The sequence below is a fragment of the Aedes albopictus genome, chromosome 1 (genome assembly GCF_035046485.1).
Source record: "Aedes albopictus strain Foshan chromosome 1, AalbF5, whole genome shotgun sequence".
Taxonomy (NCBI): Eukaryota; Metazoa; Arthropoda; class Insecta; order Diptera; family Culicidae; genus Aedes; species Aedes albopictus.
Window position 1 is genome coordinate 12514949 of NC_085136.1, and position 20078 is coordinate 12535026.

The following is a 20078-nucleotide window of genomic DNA, read 5'->3' on the forward strand; positions in this document are numbered from 1 at the left end:
CACGCCATCCGACCGAAGTTTTTGCGTGAGATTAGGGGTGGTCAAGAGAGAATGAAGGTTGGTAGGCGTTACGCGTGTAACGCGACGTGCGGGCCCCAGACGACAGGATTAAAGTATTGACAATATTTTAATTCTCATCAATGTTTGAATCGCTTCACACAAAAGTCGAAAATTTTCTATGGTGCCGATCGAAACAAATGACGGCGACAAACACAAAACATGATTCGCATCGGTTGCTCTCCGTGGTCGAACACTAACTGAGAGGAATTCATTTTCATTTACAGTCCCGATTCGTTCGTTGGCGGCTCGTTAGATGGGCTGTCTCGATGGTTGAATGTTCGCTGGTTGGGGCAAAACCCAACTAAAAAGCACTGTCAATGTCAAAATCGATGTCAAAACGAGTTTGACGTCTGACCGCTGTCGCATCGCAGCTCCTATATACAGAATGTTTGTGCAAGTATGTGAGTGTTCCGTGACGTATTTCTCGTCACTTGCGTGTGTCTAGAGCATTTTGATCAGTTGTCAGTTACTCCAACGAACGAACACGATTCGCTAATCGGGGCGCAGTCGTGACCCAACGAGTGAATCCTCACTGTATTTAGTTCACATCAAATTCATGATAATACTGAATCAACAATTTGCCGCCATAATACTCGATTTGCAGCTGCAGCTCTCCATCCTCGGTCACGCCCAACACTCGCCAGATCACGCTCCACCTGGTCCGCCCATCGTGCTCTCTGCGCTCCACGCCTTCTTGTACCAACCGGATGGTTAGCAAACACCAACTTTGCAGGGTTGTTGTCCGGCATTCTTGCAACATGCCCTGCCCACCGTATCCTTCCAGCTTTGGCCACTTTCTGGATACTGTGTTCGCCGTAAAGTGCAGCGAGCTCGTGGTTCATCCTTCTCCGCCACACACCGTTCTCCTGCACACCGCCGAAGATCGTTCTAAGCACCCGTCGCTCGAAAACTCCGAGTGCTTGCAGGTCCTCCTCGAGCATCGTCCATGTCTCGTGTCCGTAGAGAACCACCGGTCTTATTAACGTCTTGTACATGGTACATTTGGTGCGGGGGTGAATCTTTTTTGAACGCAGTTTCTTCTGGAGCCCATAGTAGGCACGACTTCCACTGATGATGCGCCTTCGTATTCCACGGCTCACGTTATTGTCAGCCGTTAGCAAGGAACCGAGGTAGACGAATTCTTCTACCACCTCGAAAGTATCCCCGTCTATCGTAACATTGCTGCCAAGGCTTGTCCTGTCTCGCTCAGTCCCACCTACCAGCATGTACTTTGTCTTAGCCGCATTATAACGAATAGTACATTGGAACCTTATAAATGCACATTTTATTTTCCGTATCAGGCCCCACGTCTGGGAACTTAGATACGAAAAACATAATGGAACATTACAAATGCACAAAACGCAAACATGCAACACATAACATAAACTGTGCCCAGTTATCCAAATAGATAACTAAGTCCGAACCCAGGATGACGAGGTTTCATTTTTGTTCTTGGTCCATCAGTCAATCCTGTAATCGTATTTTTTCTGGCAGTTCGCCTTTTAGTTCGCAGCATCTGTTGCGGCATTCATAGCTTGTTTTGGTCTAGGAATTTCTAATCCTAAGGGGGCATCCTAATTTGGGCAACAACACAAGACCGTCTACAATTTGATGTCCGTGTTAGGGGACGGCTTGTGTGTTTTGTACTGGATCACTCCTAAAATGTTTGGAGCACTACAAATGCACATTAAAATTCAGGGACAGATGCACAAACCTTAGTATAACATACAAAATAAACTGACAAAATGTTCACAACAGTTTACAAACGTAACACACTCCATGCAACAATCGAAGAATTTTCCAAGAATTGCATTCTCCAATTCATGGAAAATTCTTAAAACTACTTTACAACGTATTAACTATATTACAAACGTAACACAACACCAGCAACAGCGGAAGAATTTTTCAAGAATCGAAATCGCGATTCTTGAAAAATTCTTAAACAGTCATATTTACTCTCCTTTCAAGTGGTCGGTTGATGGCAGCGATGATCATTTTTTTTGTTGGTGCTGAGCAGACCTCAGCGTGAAATTGTCACCAGACTAACCATATTACGTAAGCCAAACGCTTACCAGATAACTCCGCAAATAAAATTGCCACCAGGCTAACTTAAAACCAATTGCCACCAGGCTAACCTTAAACTAATTGCCACCAGGCTAACTTAAAACCGAGGGGCGGATCACTTCCAAAACAACTGAATCGAAAATGCGTTTTGATGGAAATGCGTTACAAAATGCTCCAATGCGTTGAAAAATGCATTTGAAAATGTAATGCGTTGAAAAATGCACCAAAATATCCAATGCGTTGAAAAATGCACTGGAATGCATGACGAATTTTTGGGGTTTTAATACATAATTTGTTGAAAAATACGCCAATGCGTAGGAAAATGCGTGTTATTTATCAATGCGTATAAAAATGCGAGCATTCCACCAATGCGCATAAAAATGCGTGTTTTCTATCAATGCGTAGAAAAATGCGTGTTTTCCATCAATGCGTAGAAAAATGCAAGTTTTTTTTGTCAATGCGTATAAAAATACGAACAATTTTATCAATGCGTTGAAAAGTGCATGCTGTAAAATTTTGACAGGTGTTGTTCAATTTTAGAAATGCGCGAGAAATGCGTACCTTAATACGCTAATGCGTAACAAAATGCGCCAATGCGTATGTCAATACGCAAGGCTGAATCGAAAATGCGCTAGTGATTCGCCCCTCGCTTAAAACTAATAACGCCAGCGAATCCTGGCAAAGGGTATGATCTAACGCCATTAACCAACGGCCAAAGAACTGCCATCAACCAAGCATTTAATCTTTATCTATCTTTACTGTTGCGGACACTCATATTTGATCTACTCTTAGTTTACCTAACCTAAACCAGATGGATCAACAAAGAAACAAACTATAACATGCACGTGGGTTTTTTAGTTGGGCGCCAATGTAACAAATAGTACATTGGAACCTTATAATGCACAATGCCCCACGTTGGGCGCCAATGTAACGAAAACATTAGAACCTTACAAATGCACATTTTATTTTCCGTATCGGGCCCCACGTCTGGGAACTTAGATACGCAAAATAAAATGGAACATTACAAATGCACAAAACACAAACATGCAACACATAACATAAATTGTGCCCAGTTATCCAAATAGATAACTAAGTCCGAACCCAGGATGACGAGGTTTCATTTTTGTTCTTGGTCCATCAGTCAATCCTGTAATCGTATTTCTTCTGGCGGATCGCCTTTTGTTTGCAGCGTTACTTGCTTACATAGCTTGTTTTGGTCTAGGAATTTTTAATCCTAAGGGGGCATCCTGATTTGGGCAACAACACAAGACCGTCTACAATTTGATGTCCGTGTTAGGGGACGGCTTGCGTGTTTTGTGCTGGTTCGCTCCTGAAATGTTTGGAGCGCTACAAATGCATATTAAAATTTAGGGGCAAATGAACAAATCACAGTACAAAACAGAAAATTAACTGACAATATGTTCACAACTATTTACAAACGTAACACACTCCATGCAACAATCGAAGAATTTTCTATGAATTGCATTCTCCAATTCATGGAAAATTCTTAAAACTACTTTACATACGTCACAACTAATTTACAAACGTAACACAACACCAGCAACAGCGGAAGAATTTTTCAACAATCGAAATCGCGATTCTTGAAAAATTCTAAAAAACTCCTATTTATCATCCTTCCAAGTGGTCGGTTGATGGCAGCGATGATCATTTTTTTTTTTTTGGTGCTGAGCAGACCTCAGCGTGGAATTGTCACCAGACTAACCATATTACGTAAGCCAAACGCTTACCAGATAACTCCGCGAGTTCCCCCACCAGTCCGACCTTTGCTGCTTCACGTTTCAGGCGGGTGTACTGTTCTGCCACCGTTCCAAATGTTCTGGCTATAATATCCATGTCATCCGCAAAACAGACAAATTGGCTGGATTTTGTGAAGATCGTACCTCGGCTGTTGAGCCCGGCTCGTCGCATAACACCTTCCAGGGCGATGTTGAATAGTGGGCAGGAAAGTCCATCACCTTGTCGTAGTCCCCGTCGAGATTCAAATGAACTGGATAGTTCACCCGAAATCCTTACGCTGTTCTGCACACCGTCCATCGTTGCTCTTATCAGTCTAGTCAGCTTCCCGGGAAAGCTGTTCTCGTCCATAATTTTCCATAGCTCTGTGCGGTCGATACTGTCGTATGCCGCTTTGAAGTCGATGAACAGGTGATGCGTTGGGACCTGGTATTCACGGCATTTCTGGAGGATTTGTCGTACGGTGAAGATCTGGTCCGTTGTCGACCGGCCGTCGATGAAACCGGCTTGGTAACTTCCCACGAACTCATTTACTTTAGGTGAAAGACGACGGAAGATGATCTGGGATAGCACTTTGTAGGCAGCATTCAAAACGGTGATCGCTCGAAAGTTCTCACACATTAACTTGTCGCCTTTCTTGTGGATGGGACAGATTATCCCTCGCGATTGATTCACGTGTTTTGACTAATGAGCTGATTCAAAAACGAAAACGTTAGACTGAGGGTTTATTCAAATATTACGTAACGCAAAATATGACAATTTTGGACCCCCTCCCTCCCCCACGTAACAACTTTTGTATGGAAGATTTTGAAATTTTGTATGAAGCGTAACACAGCGCTAGACCCCCTCCCTCCCCCCATTGCGTTACGTAATATTTGAATGAACCCTGATGTGTTATTCCCGTTTATTATAAGTTTCCTACACATTACAATCACAGACAAACAGACATATTACTTAAAAGAAAATTGCTTCAAAAATATCGTTTGGCATCTCACTAGCACCCTCTATAATGCTCAATCCGAAGCATTCATTTGCAGGTGTTGTTTCCCTCGGCTCGGAATAACAATTTTGCAGGTGACGACTCCCCCGTGGCGTCATCCATTCATAAAACATGAATGAAGGTTCATGATTGAGTCATTTTATGTAAACATTGATCGGCGTCGCGTTCATTTCTCTCCAAAATTGAGAGGTGATGTAGGAACACTAACGCCACCATGACACATGCGAGCACAGTCCGAACCACACGTTATTTTCAAAATGACCGTTAAATCGTGCGATGATTTAGATTTGAGTAGTATGTCTGTTTGTCTGTGTTAAAATAATCTGATGCATCACATATATTCCACGGCAAGGCCCACATCGTCCAATCACATGTAATTCATTTCGATATCGTGTTACATTTGGCACTGAAAAAGCTTCATTTTTAACTGTATCCAACAGTCAAAACATAACGATTTCATATGTGATACGATTGAAAACGAAGTGATTTTTCAAATGAATTTGCGCTACTGTTTATTACAAATGTATTCCATAACTGGTCACACATGAACCACGAAAAAAAAACCGTCAAACGTTTTCCATCATGGCGACCAACTGGTGGAGGATTCTCGGAAGCAGCAGAATCTCGTGTAAGTACAAAATTGAACATTATCCGGAACCAATTTAATCAATTTGTTTCTACATTTCTGGAGCTCGATTTGAATAGGTCGTATGTGCTTTCGTCGATATAAAATTCGATCAGTTTATTTTAGCAATAGTAGCAATATGGATGATATTTCGATGGCTTTTAAGGTGTCATAATGCATCACGAAACTTTCAAACGAATCATTGACTTTTTGCTTTTCAATGATTGTTTGCCTCGCGTTTTTGAAGTGATAAAAAACTGTCAATTCTGCAGCAACACAGCAGAAAAAGTATCATCGTAATCACTGCGAGTGAGCTAATAGAGTTATACTTTTTCATACGAATATTCGCTTTGGTTGCAGAGAATCATTACTTTGAAATTTCGAGCCGCATATACAACATGGCTACCGATGCTGATGATGCCGTAAGAAGCCTTAATGATAAAACCGAAAGCCGGTTTTGTAAGGAATCGTCTATATGTATTAATTTTGTTAAATTTCAACAGTTTCCGCTATAAGAAGCGAATCCAAATGATCGAATTTTATATCGACGTAAGCACATACGACCTATTCAAATCGAGCTCCAGATTTTCTGTTTTTGCAGGCATACCGTGCTAAATACAGTGAGGATTCGCTCGTTGGGTCACGACTGCGCCCCGATTAGCGAATCGTGTTCGTTCGTTGGGCCAACTGACAACTGATCAAAATGCTGTAGACACACGCAAGTGAAGAGAAATATGTCACAAAACACTCACATACTTGCACAAACGTTCTGTATATAGGAGCTGCGATGCGACGGCGGTCAGACGTCAAACTCGTTTTGACATCGATTTTGACATTGACAGTGCTTTTTAGTTGGGGTTTGCCCCAACCAGTGAACATTCAACTATCGAGACAGCCCATTTAACGAGCCGCCAACGAACGAATCGGGACTGTATTGAGTGAAGTGGTGTTAGACTCGGTGTTATGTGGTGGAAGAATTTGTGTACACTCAGAAATAAAAGTATACACGGAATTACTATTATTTATGCATTTTGTATCCGCATCTCTCTCACTCTCTTTCTGTTTTCATGCTATCTGGTGCTTCACCTGGGTTGACGAAACACTTCTCTTCAACCCAGGCTAAACGGCAGATAGCATGAAAACAGAAAGAGAGTGAGAGAGATGCGGATACAAAATGCATAAATAATAGTAATTCCGTGTATACTTTTATTTCTGAGTGTAGCTGGAGCGCTAGAGGCATGCGATAATGGCGTTACCCGCGAGGCGGAAGAGCATAATGCAGCTGCGAATATGATTTTCCTCCATTTACAACTGAGCCAGCGACTCTGTGGGAGACCGCGCAAAAGATGCTTGTAACGGATGAAGAGGATTTGAGAGCATTCGTGCAAGAGAATCGGATGCAATTGATCCGGGTCCTGGAAGAAGGATATTTCATTTGGTGTAGGCTCACTCTAAGTGTCCAAGTAAGTAAGGCGTGAAATTTTTACAATAGCATCAATAAATTCTAGATTGAGTTTAAATAAGGGCGAAAATATTCTCAATTTAGTTGAAAATCGGAGTTTTTGACTAGCGAAGTTGGATTTTTCTCCAAATCCATGCGTCGGACCTAACTTCGGAAGTGGTGCGCTGTATAGTAAACCTGGTCCGCTATACAGCGCACCACTTCCGAAGTTAGGTCCGACGCACGGATTTGGAGAGAAATCCAACTTCGCTAGTCGAGAATTCCGGGTTTCAACTGCACGGAGAATAACATGAGAGAGTTCTCTTCATCGACTCTCTTTTCTGCAAATTAAAGTGACAAGATGCAAATTCAATCGAACTTTTTTACACTTAAGGCTAGTACGCACCTGGTAAGAAAAGCACTCAAGAAAAAATCCCTCTTATTACCAAAGGAATTTTGACAACTGATTAGTATGGGAGGAAATGTCAGTTTTCCTTGGAGAATAATTGAACGGATCAATTTTCCTCAAGGAAAAGTGACAGCTCCATTTGATTTGCCCGGCAGACGTTACGAGCGATACACAATTTTCATTTCTTTTCAGCTGCGGACCGCTCAAGAAATTTTGACAACGAAATCATTTCTTGACCGTTTCTTGTCCTATCCTTTTCCACAGGGCTTTTGAGGTGCGTACTACACTTTAGACGCTAGATTGCATTGCAACCTAGCGATTTATGACCAGAAAGTACAACCATACTTGCATCTTGTCACTTTAATTTGAAGAAGAGAGAGTCGATGAAGAGAACTCGCTCATGTTACTTTCGCCCTTATTTAAACTCAATCTAGAATTGTTATTAAAATTACAAACTTTGTGTTTTAAGAATCAAAGAGCATCGAATTTCCTTACACAGTGCAGTGCTCATATTTCGCGCGAGATCTTTTTTTCCTTTCACGAGTAAATTTGAATATCAAAAGAAGTGTTTTGAAGTTACATTATACTAATTTACCATCAACGCTTCATTTGAAATTCAAAACTAAATTCGTGAAAGTAAAACTATGAGTTGGCGTGAAATAAGGGCACTCACATTGTATTTTATGCCCGGAGGATTGAATGGGTAGCTTAATATGAACTCCATGTGAATCAAAACACGAAATTCATGTTAAAAAGAATGTGACATTTATGAATTTTAAAGTTGAATTCAACTAGATTGAAAAGGGATATTTATTGGCACTTCAATCTGAATGCATACGTAAAAAATTCAAATTCCATGTGGGATCCACATTAAAATTGAGTGGATTGTTTATAGGTCGGGGCAAAAATAATATGAGCCTCTGCACGAATCTGGCCTACTGCTCTACTACCACAGAAAGTTTGAAAACAGCGCGCACAGTAAAAGTCAAATTTGACTTTTACTGTGCGCGCTGTTTTCGAACTTTCTGTGGGAGTGAGCAGGACAGGGCAAATTCCTGCAGAGGCTCATTGGTGATTCTATAAGTTTTACACGTGACATTCACTGGTTTTACAATTTGCGCAAATCTATATGTAAAACACATTACTCAGACGTGTAAATTTTTTTGAGTGTACTCGAGAAATCGTCTCCATTCCCGTTACACATGTTACTCAACAATCCATTAGGTAACGCCTTCAGACGTTTGAATTTGACGTCAAACGTCTGATCGGCGCAGAAAAACGCGAGGTGACTCCGTCAAAACGACGACAGACAGCCGCATTCATCATCTTTTTTTCCTGCGACGAACCAGAAAAGAAAATTCCGCTTCCTTCGACGCGAAAAAATCCTGTGAAATAACCGTTAGAATCCGCATAATCCGGGCCCCAATCGGTAGCTGACCGTCGTCGCCAGCGATGGAGTCTGAAAATGGTAAGTTTTGGCGTGATTTTGCGGCGTTGTTTGGATGTTGGAAATTGACCTTGTGATTTGCGACGTCTTTTGTGGCTTGTGGTTGCTTCCTTCTTTGCAGACGTTTCCATCGAAGAGAAAAAGTCGCCTTCCCGGGAGGTGAGCCCCAGTGGCAGTGGCGTCGGGTCGCCGCGGAAATCCCGCTCTCGGTCGCGTTCACGATCCGTATCACAAGCGAGGAGTCGTAGCGGAGGCAGTCGCAGCCCGAGTGGTGAGAGATCAGGTAAATCCCGTTCGAGGTCGCGTTCCAAGAGCAAGGAAGCGGCGGCGGCGTCCCGGAGTCCAAGTCCCGCCGGGTCTCGCAAGTCTAGATCCCGTAGTGGCAGTGCAAACGGGGAAGTGAATGAAAGTGTCGATTCCGGTCGGCGATCAAAAACGCCTGAGGAGCAAAGTCCGGTTAAAAATGGCGACCGGTCCAGGAGTCGATCGCCGGTGGCCGAACGGAAGAGCCGCAGTCGCAGCGTAGGATCCAATCGATCGAAGCGATCGCGTTCGAGGAGTGGTGAGAAGGAGGCGGCAAAATCGAAGTCTGGATCGAGATCCAGATCACGGTCCAAATCCGGATCGCGATCGAAAAGCCGCTCCCGTTCGAAGTCCGGAAGTCGTTCCAAATCCAGATCGAAGTCCCCGGCACGAGCTAAATCAGGTTCCAGATCGAAGTCTCCATCGCGGTCCCGATCAGGATCAAGATCTAAGACCCGTGCCAAGTCTGGATCGAGATCCAAGTCACGATCCAGATCCAGATCAGGATCCAAGGCGCGTGCTAAGTCTGGTTCTCGGTCGAAGTCGAGATCACGATCACGTTCCGGATCAAAATCCAAAGAGCGTGCTAAATCAGGTTCGCGATCGAAGTCACGATCGCGCTCGCGATCCGGATCAAGATCGAAGTCCCGTTCGAGATCCAAGTCCAGATCACGCTCCCGATCAAAATCCGGATCCCGTTCAAGATCACGATCGCGGTCAAGATCCGGTTCCAGATCCAAGTCACGTTCGCGAAGTCGAAGCCGCTCGGGCAGCCGCAGTCGTAGCCGGAGCGGATCGGCGCGATCCCGATCCAGATCGAAATCCGGTAGCCGCAGTCGCAGCCGGTCCAGAAGTCGCAGCTCGGTAAGATTGAGTATTTATCTAAAGAAATCTCTCATTTTTTAAACATAAACATCTTTGTAGCGTCGCAGTCGCAGCGGCAGTCGAAAGTCCGGTTCCCGATCTAGGTCACGATCTCGGTCCCGATCGCGCTCGAAATCCGGTTCCCGGTCCAGGTCTCGTTCGAGGAGCCGCAGCCGCTCGGGAAGTCGGGCCAGTTCGACCAGACGCAGCAGAAGCCGCAGCTCGGGAAAATCCCGCAGTCGATCGCGATCCCGGTCAAAATCCCGAAGCCGTTCAGGATCGCCAGTCGTCAAGAAGAAACGCGGCGTGCTCAGCGACTCGGAAGATGAAGACGGAGGCATCGAGAAGACGCCCAAAAAGCGAGCCAAGATTACCGACTCGGATCACGAAGGGGAAGACCTGGAGGAGGAGCCAGTCGAAGAGGAAGCTAAGCCCGAGGAAGGTCAGGAAGAACCGCAGACCAGTACAATTGTCGACGCGGGCGATTCTGAAGATGAAGGAATTCGTGAGGATGGAGGTGGCGGGTAAGATTTACTTCTCTGTTTCAAGTAGACTTTTGCTAACTTTTCCGTTTCTAGTGGCGACTTCGTTAACGACTTCGAGTTGATGTTGGCGCGCAAAAAGGAGGAAAAAGGCAAACGTCGCAAGCGGAACGACATCGACCTGATCAACGACAATGACGATCTAATCGCGCAGCTACTGCAGCAAATGCGCCACGCTGCCGAAGAAGACCGGCAGCTGAACAAGGAGAATAAACCGGCCGTCAAGAAAATCGCAATCCTCAAACACGCAATGTCGCAGCTCATCAAAAAGGACCTCCAGTTGGCGTTCCTGGAGCACAACGTACTCAACGTGCTGACCGATTGGTTGGCCCCACTGCCGAACAAATCCCTTCCCTGTTTGCAGATTCGGGAATCTATTCTGAAGCTCCTGTCGGATGTAAGTTATTCTTCTCTCTCTTACCATCACAGGTGCTAAACACTTGTAATCTTCCATTTTCCAGTTCCCCTGCATCGAGAAGTCCTACCTGAAGCAATCGGGCATCGGCAAGGCTGTGATGTATCTCTACAAGCACCCCCGCGAAACCAAATGGAACCGCGAGCGGGCAGGGCGGTTGATTTCCGAATGGGCTCGGCCCATCTTCAATCTGAGCACGGACTTCAAAGCGATGACCAAGGAAGAACGTCGGGAGCGCGAAATGAAGCAAATGCCCAAGAAACGCAAAGCGGCACCGGAGCAGGCCGGCCAGAGTGGGTCCACCTCCAAGAAGGGGCTGCCGTTCACGGAGGCGGACAAGTGAGTACTAAAAGCATTGAATGGTTTTAATGGGAATTTAAGAAAAGTTCTTCATTTTGGATCAAGTCCCAAATGAATTTCCCATGATCCCGCACTCTTTCTGCACGTTGTTTGCCTGAATTTGGAGCAAGATTATGCCTGTTCCAACTTTGCTTTGATCCTGTGGGAATTGCTTGAGGAATCTTTAGATGTAGTCTTGAAAGAATTACTGGATGAATTTTTAGAGAATTCTGGGAGATTGCTATTTCTATTATTTTTCTATTTCTGAAAAAAATCCCTTGAGAAATCCTCGAAGGAATTCCTGAAAGAATCCCTGGGGAAATCCTTGAAGAAAGTTGTGGAGGAATTTCTGAAGGTATTCCTGAAGAATTTCTGAAGGTATTCCTAGAATATTTCCTGGAAGAATCCTTGGAAAAACTTCTGGAGGATTTCCTGGAGAAATCTTCGAAGGATTTCCTGGAGGAATTCTTGAAGCTACTCCCGATGAAATCTCAGGAGAAATTCCTGGACAAATACCTAGAGGAATTGCTGACATAATTCCTGAAGGATGTCCAGGACCAATTCCTGGAGAAATATTCGAAGGAATTTCTGGAAAAAATCCTGGGGTAATTCCTGGAAGAGTTTCTGGAGAAATGCCTTGATAAAATCCTAGAGATATTCTTGTGGGAATTGCTGGAGGAATCTCTAGAGGAATTTTTGAAAGAATTACTGGATGAATTTCTAGAGGAATCTTCAGGGGAATTTCCTAAAAAAAATCCTTAAGGTATTCCTGGAGAATTTCCTGAAATATTATCTGAAGAAATCCCTAGAGGATTTCCTGGAGGAATCTGCGGATAATTTCCTGGAGGAATCCCTGGGATAATCCCTGAGAAAATTCGTGAAGAAATCCCTGGTGGAATACCTGAAGCAACTCATGAAGGAATCTCAGAAGAAATGCCTGGAGGAATCCCAGAAAAAATCCTGAGGTTATTTATGGAGAATTCCCTAGAAGAATTTCTGAAAAAATCCCCAGAAAATTTTTTGAAGAAAATTCTGGAGGAATTCCTAGAAAAAATCCTGGAGGAATTCCTGAAGAAATTCTTGGGGTGATTCCTCGAGAATTTCCCGGAAGAGTTCCTCGAGAAATTCATGAATGAAATCTTGGAAGAATGCCTGGAGGATTTCCCTTGGGAGTTACTGGAGGAATCCTTGAAGGAATTCCTGAAGAAATTTTTACAACAATTACTGAATAAATTTCTGGGGGAATCTCTAGAGGAACCCTGGGAGAAATTTCTGAAAAAAATCCCCTGAGAAATTTTTGGAAGAATTTCTAGAGAAATTTCTGGAGGAATTCCTGGAGAAATCCTCGAAGGAGTATATGTAGCAATTGCTGGGGAATCATTGGAGTAATTCGTGGAAAAATCCATGGAAAAATCCCTAAAGAAGTTCCTGGATTAATTTTAGCGGAATCCTTGCTGCAATCAATCCCTAGAGAAAGATGAGTTCTTGGAGGAATTCTTGGAATCATGGAATAATTTCTGAAGGATTTCCTGGATGAACTGCTGACATAAGTTATTAGGGGATTCTTTGATTTATTCCTGGGGGAACGCCTGCATGAATTTCTGGAGAAATCCCAAAACGAATTCCTGAAGCAATTCCTGGAGGAATATCTGGTGGAATTGCTGGAGGAATCGCTGAACAAAATCCTAGAGAAATCTCTGCAAGAATCCAAGAAGGAATCCTTGGAAGAATGCCTGGAAAATTTCTCGGGAGAATGCCTAGGAGAATTCCTGATGGAATTCTTGGTTGATTCTCTGAAATATTTGAATTTGGAGAAATCTTCAGACGAATTCTTGTACGAGTCTCTGGAAAAAATCCTTGAAGAAATCCCTTAAAGAATTCCTGGATAAATTTCTGTAGGAACTCTTGGTGGAATTTTAGAAACAATCCCGGAAGCAATTTCTGGAGGAAAGCCTGGAAGAATTCATGAAGAAATGCATTGAGGAAACCTTGGAGGATTTCTTGGAGAAATTTCTGAAAAAAAAATTATAGGAATTCTTGGAGGGAAGAAATCATAAGAAGAGTTCCTGGGAGAATCTTTGGAGGAATTTTTAAAATAAGTTGTTCCAGAAAGAATCATAGAAGCAATTCCCGAGTTAAGCCCTGCAGAAATTCTTGGAGGAATCCCTGGAGTATATCCCAGAGGAATGAGTGTAGGGATTAACGAAGGAGTCTCTAGGAATACTCCTGGAGAAATATCTAGAAGAATTCCTGAAGGAATCTCTAGAGGCATTTCTGAAAGAATTCATGGATGATTTTTTAGGGGAATCCTACAGCAATTCCCAGAGGAATAATTCCTGAAGGAATCTCTGAAGAAATTCGTGGAAGAACCCCTTGAGAAATTTCTGGAGAAATACGAGAAAGAATTCATGAAGAAATTGCAGATGGACTCTTCAGAGAAATCCTGAAGATATTCTAAGAAAAATTCACGGAGGAACTCTTTCAGGAATCCCTGTAGCAGTTCCTGGAGGAGTCCCTACAGGAGTTCCTGAATCCCGGAAGCAGTCCCAAGAGGAATTCCTTACGATATCCCAGGAAAGCTTTCTTAACCAATTCCTGGAAGAATTTTTGTAGGAAAAAAAATCCAGGTCTGCAACATTTTTTGGACGAATTATTGTTGCAATCTTTGAATGGACTCCCATAACAATGTTTTGCATAATGTTTCAAGGAATTTTTTGATTAATTTTTAGCTCATCTCTGGTAAGGGTTTCTGGAAGATATTGCTGCTGAAATACTTCAAATTATACCAGATAGAATTATTGGAGCAAACTCTAGTGCAATTCTTGAAGAAATATGTGAAGAAATCTCTGAAAGAATACTTGCAGAAATACCTAAAAAAAATTCTGTTGACATTCTTTTGAGAATCCTTGGAGATATTCCTGATTTTTTGATAATATTTGATTTGGCTCGAATTAAAAAAAATCTGGTGGCCAAGGGGGGGGGGGCATGCCCCTGCCCCTCTCTGGTTACGCCCATGCGACAGATACCAGGAAGAAGATGATTCACGTTCACAATGTGCGCACAGATTGGTATAGCATAGGTATCAGTAGGTCCTTCTATCTACGGCAGATGTCTTTATGTTGAGACTTGAAGGATCCACCAACGTCCATTTTCACGGAAAAATTGTCCGTATCAACCTCACAATCAGCGGCCATAACGATACTCCACTAGAGCAAGGTATCTCATATACCGTGCCATGCCCTAATACCGTGACCTTAAGGATACTCTTCACTTCAAAGAGCCCTGTAAAAATTAATAATCTATGTTTCTTGATTTTTCAAACGCTATATTATTGCTTATTGTGTGTATTATGTATAATAAATATGATTAATGAAATTCCAAATGTTTAATCCATTGTTAAAATCAAAATTGTAAAACATAGCATTGTTCCTAATACCGTGTATGTGACCCGCATACATTGGTGGTCCTTTGAATCATCACCATATCAATCATACTAAGTTCATACTTAGAAGAACCTATGCGTCAAACGTTGCCTAGAGGTTTGTGCAATTGATTCATAAAGTAAAAAGTATCAATAATATTTTCAGTTTGCAAGTTTTAGCCGAAACACGGTATTTGGAACACTAAAGGAACCATGTCCTAATACCGTGTATTGTTACTTTGCACTCACATTGTGTAAATATTTTTAATTGCTTGTTTTTGTAAATATGTGCCAAATTTATCACGCCTAACTTGAGAAGGTTTGATATGCTAATGATTGAACTAGTTACTCAGTTAAAAAAATAATACACTTAGTAAAATATTTGAGTTTTTTGCCAAATACACGGTATTAGGGCATGGCACGGTAAACGAAAATTCGCTTTCGGGTCAATTCGTATACGACAATGTCTTGGTTGTACTGAGAATTTCATGTAATCATCCGGCGGTGGAGATCGATTCTAGGTTCTGGAAGATACCATGTATCCAGTCCGGAATTCGACGCACAACTGCAGCTCAACATCGTTGATCAACCCTGGACCGTTGAAGAACAAAAACAAAGTTGACGTAGATTACCTCGACGATGATCTTGTCCCTTTCCATCTAAGAGCGATTCCGCCCCAGCCGCTTTAGCTTCTGGTGCATACTCTGCTGGCCTGCTTCAGGCCGTAAAGGACAGACCTTTCTGGTAGGGCTTGAAGTACTCCAAGTAGCCTATCAAGATACACGGCTCTGATTGGGGCTTCCACTTCGCACGCTTCACCTTCGGCACGTAAGCCATCGCTGTTGACCCGAAGACTCGTAGATTCAACATATCCGGTTACCGAAACCTATATCACGAACGCCAGGAAGGCTTCTTCGTGGCCTACGACCTCAACGACGAGGAGGACGACTAGTGGAGAGCTGTCTTCCTGCTGGCCTCCGTTTCCCTGGAGATCTACCAGATCATCAAGAATCTGTGTTTCCCGGACAAGCCCGAATCCAAAAACTTTTCCCAACTTTGCAAAGTGATGCGTCAGCGCTCTACCACAACGGTGGTGCTATTTTAAGAGCGTTCAAGATTTTTCGAAGCACGTCTACGCGACAGCGAATCTGTGGTGAAGTGGGCTGCCTGGCTGAAAAACTTGGCGATCGACTGCGATTTCGACGTCAATTTAAATTGAAATGCAGTACTACACCGTCTGTTTACGTTCCAAGGAGGGGCTTATCAAACAAGCATTGTGAGGGGTGCTACGACGCGCATAAAACCGATCACAGAAGGGGAGTGCTACTGAAGTTCTCCCTGAAGACGGATCGTTCCAGACGACAGCATATACCAAGTCAATCCGGATAGCCCGCAAAACTCCGAGATCTCACAGAAGTCAACGTCACTAAGCTCCCTCGACATCCATGTACAGCGGTAAAGTGTCATGTTGAGTGCTCTTGCGAAACGATTGCAGCGTTATGGAAAATGTTCGAAGCGAAAGGAACAAAATCGAATGTTCAACATTAACGAAAGAGAATGCTACAACTGCATCCGACACGACAAGTTTGATTTTGGAGAAGGCCTTCCAAATGTTGGAAACGTCACACGGTTCCAGACCAATCTTTGGGAGAACCCTGTCCAGCACAGTGACGATGGCATGTGGTTGGCAGAAGAAGTAGCGACAGGGCAATGGAGTTGGAGACATAACCAGAGTCGTAGTAACCACTCAGGATAAACGTGAGGCTATCTGGTACACCAAAAATTGACCTGAAAACTCACTACGATTCATGGGCGGATGACGGAATGCTTCAACATGGTGCTAGAAGACCCCACGCAACTACAAGAGTGCATTGCCAGGGGTATCACTTATCTCCTGCCGAAGTACCAAAACACAGCTGATCCAGCAGATCAATAACATGTCTTTCGAGTCTGAACAAAGCGCTGTCGTCGGTAATAGCGGGGAGGATACAATCCCACTGCGATGCCAACAACGTGATGACTGAGGAACAAAAAGGGTGTCGTAAGAACACGCAAGGCTGCAACGATCATCATAGATGCAGTCAGTGTGGGTCAAGCCACCGAAAAACAGAGGAACCTGAGCATGGTGTACATACACTACAAGAAGGCGTACGATTTTGCCGTTTTTAATTATTATCCTGTTCCAACCTAGGTTGGAACTGGATCAGATCACAGTTTCAACCCCAACCCGACCGAAAGAAAAACGGCATTAGTACCGCACTCGTGCCTTCTTAAAGTACTGCAGTTGTACAAGGTAGATGGGAACGTCATCAGGCTGATGCAGGACGTGATGAGGATGCGGAGCACGTCCCTACAAATTACCGACAAAAAAGGTGTGTTGCGGTCCAAAGCTCTTAGCATCAGGAACGGGATATTTCAAGGCGATACCTTCAGTCCGCTATGGTTCTGCCTTGCGATGAACCCCCTCAAAAGAGCATTCATTCAATGCAACTATGGCTACCATGTGAAAATTGGAGGAAGGAATACAAGAACAATCCACACCTTATTTATGGACGACCCGAAGTTGTATGCGAATTCTGTCCAGATGCTGCATCAACTGTTGCAGCTTATGACGGTGTTCAGCAATGACATCCGCATGGAGTCTCAAATTGACAACTGCCGGTGCCGGTCAATCCATCTTCGCCGAGGTTAAGTAGTGAATGCCAGCTGTTTCCGCGTCCACGAACAGTAGGAGATTCCGAATATGGTTGAAGGTGAAGCGTACATAATTCGCCTCACAGCGATCAAGAACGAACTGCTGGACAAATTTTTGCATCGTGTGAACTGTGTTCTGAGAAGCTTCATGTCAGTCAACAACCAGATGAAAGCGATCAACACGTTTGCTGGGCCCCTGTTGACCTGGAGTGGTAAAGTGAATAAAGACCTGACCTCGAGGCGTTAGAACGAGCAGTGCAAGTAGCGTTCACCAAGCATGCATCATCCAATGTCGTCCCTCGAAAAAGTCACCTTGCCACGGACAGGAATACAGTTGGAGGAAGAGACGACTACGATATCCAGGCGCTATATGTTTCCCAGATCCAGCAACTGCGGGCATATTTCGTAGAAATTCAGAGCCGTCCCGAAATGTACCGCAATGTATGCAAATCTTAGCACGGTGTTACAGTGCCCTGCATTTGGCGCAAGAGGTTTATCAGCTGAACTGTGATACCTATCAAGACCGTCGACGAGATGATCGTAACGTGGAAGCTGAAGAAGTTGCATGACACGCACCCCCATCAACTGGAGCTCAAGTACATCGATAAGGTGGCTGATGCGGGGTGACCTCTTCTCGGAAACAGAAAGGTTCGTGATAGCTATGCAGGCCAACTCAGTAGTAGGCTGTTCAGTGTTAGCTGGATCAGCTTACCTCGATCGTCACAACAAAGTTGCCAGAATTATGCAACAAAGGCTTGCTTTAAAGCACAACGTGCTCGACAGATTTTTTCTCTACTATAAGTTCCAGCCGAACCCGGTTCTGAAACATAGTAGCATAAAGCAGTATTGGGTTCGTGAGAGCATTACGGACATCCTCATTTGTGTCAACCGGCCGGGCATTGCGGTCGACAAAAGTATGAAGTGGGTAACCCCGTAGTCCTCTCAGCAACTGGAGTTGTCCCTAAATCTCTCCTGAGGTTCCCAGAGGAGTTAGAATTGAAGAAGGACCTGAACAACATCCTGAAAGTGGTGATTCTTGGAATCTGCAGTACAGTTAGATAGTTTCTGAATCATCACAACTGAAATTACAAGTGAATTTATTTAGTTGGCATTGGCATTAAGGACAGACCTGTTAGAATCGTAAAATGGCCGCCACAATGGCCGACTTTGGCACCTACTCACGATTTCGAGGCCACAAATCTCTTTGTAAACAAAGCCAGCGAACCTGATCTTCTTATTTTAAGCTTCTTACAAGTGAGCAAGAACAGAATAATAAAATGCACTGTTGTGTGAAGCTTGCTTCTTGAGATTTGTGCGTTTGAAGTTCTGATGCGCTGTTGAAGCGAAATTTCAAGACATTTGTCCTTAAGCAAGTCGCATACATTCGTAAGTTGTGCAGTCCTGACCCCTGTAAATTTGGGTCCAATCTCTGACTCTTAGACAAGATTGACGCAATCTTCCAGCGGTCGAGAGCTTTCCTAGCCACGTCCTTGCAACTGCTGAGGAATGGGAAATGAAGATTAGTTGGACACCTAAGAAAGTTGTAGAAACCTTTACGATTTTTTAGGCTTAGGTATCATGGGAACTTGGACGTTGTCAGTGAAAGGCTAACCAAATATGATAATAGCGAAATCTATCGATCACTATTCTAGCAGCCCAAAGTGTGAACTGCAAGTAACTCATCTTTTTAAACATTTCCAGGGGTGCCCTCCGGCCCGGAGACAAAGGCTGGGTGCAACGGGCCCGTGTACCCATGCCATCCGACAAGGAATACTTTGTACGACCGACATCGACTAGCGATGTCGACATGAGTCGGGTAAGCTTTTTAATTAAATCGAAAGAAATCTCATAGTTCATGGTTGGGTTTTTTTATCTCTCTCCTCGTGCAGATCACCAAGAAAAAAATGAACCGCTACGAGCAGCATCTGAAGAAGTTCATCGACGCCAAGCGGCTCAAGCAAAGTCGACGAGCTGTGGAGATATCGATCGAGGGTCGGAAAATGGCGCTCTAGGTTTTCTGATTTTTCACGTGCAGTAGGTAATTTATGTAATGATCATTATGGAACAGACCGCCAAGTCAGGTACGTATAACTTAATTTATAAAACTTTTCTTCTGTCAGTACGCATAATTGTATGTATGTAACCCGGAATGATACCCGGAGAAATACCGAGAGCACATTAAAATGCGACAAGGATTCAGAACCACACCACGTGGAATTGGCAACATTTTAGTTATTACTGATAGCCTTAATTTCCTCTTCTCTTGGTTGTTCATTTCGCTGATTTGAGTTCCCACATACCTAGCATAGATACTTGATAAAGACTTGATTTTATGTTGTTTCCCAACCCATTAGACGAACTCGTGCAGCCAGGATAATGCAAATAAAGATAATTGGACTACATCTAATTGTATGTATCTTGACAGGAAAATACCGAGGCCGGGTAGTTATTGATCCGAAATCCATCCATCCACTACTACTGGGCAACTAGTGGGGGGAAATCGATAATTATGAATTTTAAATTACTATTCATTGGTTATAAACGCCAGTAGGTATCATGGTCAAAATAGGAAAGCTATTTTTGTGTTGTTCGCAAGTAATAGGCATGGAGTCTGCCGTGCAGCGTGAATTATAAATCAACGATAATGTCTATTGAGTACACAACCGACATGTTGTGTGTGACACTTGGAAATAGTAAAT

At 43.6% G+C, this 20078-nt stretch overlaps 1 protein-coding gene across 1 annotated transcript; it reads left to right on the forward strand.

Moving 5' to 3' along the window:
• Positions 1-8659: 8659 nt before the first annotated feature.
• Positions 8660-19781, forward strand: LOC109431120 (IWS1-like protein). Its single transcript, XM_019707300.3, has 7 exons — positions 8660-8822; positions 8923-9968; positions 10029-10492; positions 10547-10907; positions 10972-11264; positions 19081-19195; positions 19269-19781. The coding sequence occupies exons 1-7, from the start codon at positions 8807-8809 to the stop codon at positions 19389-19391; spliced, it is 2418 nt and encodes an 805-aa protein (XP_019562845.3). The 5' UTR covers positions 8660-8806; the 3' UTR covers positions 19392-19781.
• Positions 19782-20078: the final 297 nt, after the last annotated feature.